Genomic DNA, 3,412 nt, shown 5'->3' with positions numbered 1-3,412 from the left:
ATGAAAGATAGATAGATAGGTCGATGATACGTGTGAGCGTACTTGTTGAGCCGCAAGTTGTTTTTGGAGTTCCATCAATTCTCTTGCTTCTTGTTCTTCTTGTTCTCTCCTTCTTCTTTCTCTTTCTTTCTCCTCTTGCATGCGCGCCTCAGCTTCTTCTAGCAGTCTCTTTTTCTTTTCTTTCTCTAGAGCCGCGGCCTTCGCTTCAGCTCGCGCTACCCGCTGTCTGTACACCTGAAAGGAAGACGACGAAGAGAAGGAGAAGAGAGAAGAAGCAAATCGACCAAGATGGAAGACGCTGAAAAGAGAAACTACTGCTCCTTTAGAAAAAGACTGGAAATGTAGAAAGAAGAAGAAAAAGACAAGAATTCACGACGACAAGCTTGAGAAAAAGTTCGAAAAAGAAACAGGATATGAAGGAAGAGCGTAGAAAAGGAAATTTGAATAGGTCTTCTTGTGTATGTACATACACCTGAATGCTCGTAACACAGAAGAGCAGGCCATGAAAAGAAAGAAAGAGAGATACACTTGACTGATTCTCCCTCACTACGTAAAGACAGCTCTATATATACACCGATCTCTACGAAGAATAGGAAGAAGAACAGATGTACAGTAAGACATCTGCAGTTGTAGAGAATCTATCCATCTATCTAGAGAGCAGGAAGAGATAAAGATTTTCTCGTGACGTCTCCTTTACTCAAAGAACGAAGGATCTTCAAGAAGGCTTTTCTATTCTATTCTTTCTTCTTTCTTTCTCATACCTCCAGTCTTTTCTTCGAGAGAGCAATAGCCTCTCTTTCTGCCCATCTCTGTCGACTTTTTTCTTTGTTCTCCTTCTTTTTATTCGAAGTGTCTCCATCGACTTTCTTTCCTTTTCTCCTTTCAATGGGAGACTGTCTCGATGCTGAGCTAGCTATCGATGGGAGTGAGGAGTTTTTCCTTCCTTCTGCCTGTGAAGCCGCTTCTTCACCAGCCTTTGTATTTCTCTTCTTCGTCTTCTCTTCCTCATTGTTTTCTATCCCTTTTACATCTCCTTCCTTCTCGTGGAGCTTTCTCCTTTCTATTGACAAAGGAGGAGAAGAAGAACAGGTTAGGAAAGAGCGCTTGCTCTCCGTCTTCTTGTCATCCAAATAGCTTTCTTTCGATCGGCTCGACGTGTCTCGGGGAAAGACATCATCGAAGATGAGAGATGAAGGCTGTAGAAAAAGAGGCGAATTAGGAGAGAAGGCGAAAGAAGAAGACTTCTCAGAGAGATTGTCCCGGAAAGAAGAAGACGATGGAGGCGAGATAGCAGAAGAACATGAAGAAGATGGACGTGTGGAAGAACAACTTGAAGGAAGATGACGGGTACGTGATAGAGAGAAAACGTCAGTCTCCTGCGGGCATTCTCCTGTCCTATCAGGAAGAATGGAAGGATGGTCTTTCTGTCTCTTCTGTGTGGTTCTGTTCACTCTTGAATGGAAAGAAGAAGAGGAAGGAGAAGAAGCTTCATGTTGAGGAGAGAGAAGAGAAAGAGATGACGGTTCAGGGAGAGAAAGAAGATAAGAAAAAGGATCTATAAGGTAAGAAGAGGAAGAAGATTGAGGTGTATGTACAGGTGAAGGAGAGATAGAAGAGGAAGGGGAGAAACAATAGAATGGAGATGGTTGATAAATTTCACTTTCATCATAATGCCTTCTCAACTGATCCATCATCTTTCTCATATCGAGAACCTCCTCTCTCGCTTTCTTAAGAGGAATTCCAAGCGCGGCCGGGGAGTCACCTTCTTCTTCTTCTCCTTCCTATTCTATGCATTCCTTGCAAGCGATTGAGTTGGCCAACAGGCGGGAGGAGAAGAACGAAAAAAGGGAAAGAAGAGGACCAGAAGAAAACCTTTGAAGAAGATAGGGACAAACAGTCACCTTAGTAGACGAAGGGAGACTAGAGAAACATAGGAAGAAACAAGAGAGAGATCGTGCGAGAAGGAAAAAAAGAGAAGCCCTCTACACGTCCCTCTCTCTATCTTCGTTTCTCTCTTTCTTTCTTTATGATTTCTTATTCGTACACGTTTTTCTTCTTTTCTTACGAGAAGGCTATAGATACACACCTGGGAGAAGAATAGAAAGAAGAGAAGATATCTCTTCTCGGTCCTTCTAACATGAAAGAAGAAGTGTTGCTCTGACAAGAGAGAAAGAAGAGAATGAAGAAGAAAAGGACGAGTACGATGACTGAAAGGAAGTTCTACTTCTTTCTCTTGCGAAAAGGAAGACCTGCGAATACACTAGAAAGGGAGATAAAGAGAAAGAAACTGTTGCAGAGGGTATTATGACCAAGAAACAAAGACAAAAGGCAGAAGAGGAAGAAAAACAGGGTTGAATCATCTCCTATTCTTTCTTCTTTTCCTTTTGCGAATTCAGAATCTCTAGACTTATCCTTAGTGTCTTTATAGCAGCTGTCTTGAAAAAAGTCCTTCTTGCATGCAAAAGAAAGATTCCATCTCTCGTGGCACAGCTACCCTTTCATCTTTCTCCCTCTTCCTTTCAGAGAAATGGTTGGAATCTTGTTTATCTTCAGCTGCAATAAGAAGAGGAAGCCTAGATTCCAAAAGAAATCTGAAAGGAAGAAGAAAGAGAAAGATAGATAGATGGAGAGGTCGGCATCGGTAGGCCAGCAGCACACCCCCATAGGGGCCGACATGCCGACACACAGATCGTAGGTAGGGAGGCTCGTCATCCTCCCTTGTTCGAATCCCCGCGTATCATCTTCTTTGCATGCGTTTCTTTTCATTTTTTTCTTCTGTTTTCTTCATCTCAGCGCCACACGGGAGAAAGAAGAGGAGTTTCCCGTCTCTGTTCTGCCGAAGGAGAAAAGGAAAAGATAGTCGTAAATGAGAAGGAAGAAGAAGCAAAGTGTTTTCATTAGCGGCGGGACAGAGGGTAGAGGCCTCGTCGTATGTATGTCTTTCTCTTGGAACTCTCTGGCTTCAAGATCCCACCCAACAAATCTATTCGATATCTTTGACGTGCCCTTAAAAGAGGAGGCACGAATGAAGTTAAACACGCGAAAAGAATGCACAACAGTTTCCTGGAAAACATAACACTCAAAGTCCACTGCTAAGCTCTTCAGGGGTAGGCAACGGGCTCCACCACGCCCGACGCGATCGGAATCAACCGCAACAAAACGGCACAAACCGCGGAAGAACAGACTGATTCGCAATGCGCAAGTTGCCTGTTGCGTCACTTGCTCAGCGTTAACGTTCCCGTCGTCGTACAAAACTTCCAAAAACTAGAGCTTAAAAGCACAAGACCAAAAACTAAAACTCTCCCCGCAACCGCCGGCCGTCAATCTGAGATCGCGTCTCGTATTCCGCCTCCCCAGCTGGACCCGCTGCCCGTACAAGTCGGCAGGTTCAACCGTGGTCCCGCTGGGCTAT

The 3,412-nt window shown here is 44.1% G+C and overlaps 1 protein-coding gene across 1 annotated transcript; it reads right to left on the bottom strand.

The window, feature by feature from the left end:
- Window positions 1–44: 44 nt before the first annotated feature.
- CSUI_010461 (uncharacterized protein) lies at window positions 45–3,330 on the bottom strand (the record flags this gene model as incomplete). The annotated part of the gene is made up of 2 exons (XM_068070564.1): window positions 762–3,330; window positions 45–234 (listed from the first exon to the last, which is right to left on the bottom strand). Coding segments are annotated over exons 1-2 (1,131 nt in total), but the record flags the coding sequence as incomplete, so codon positions are not given.
- Window positions 3,331–3,412: the final 82 nt, after the last annotated feature.

Source organism: Cystoisospora suis, assembly GCF_002600585.1.
Source record: "Cystoisospora suis strain Wien I chromosome Unknown contig_7490, whole genome shotgun sequence".
In the NCBI taxonomy this organism is placed as follows: domain Eukaryota; phylum Apicomplexa; class Conoidasida; order Eucoccidiorida; family Sarcocystidae; genus Cystoisospora; species Cystoisospora suis.
This window is presented reverse-complemented; position numbering and strand designations above follow the sequence as displayed.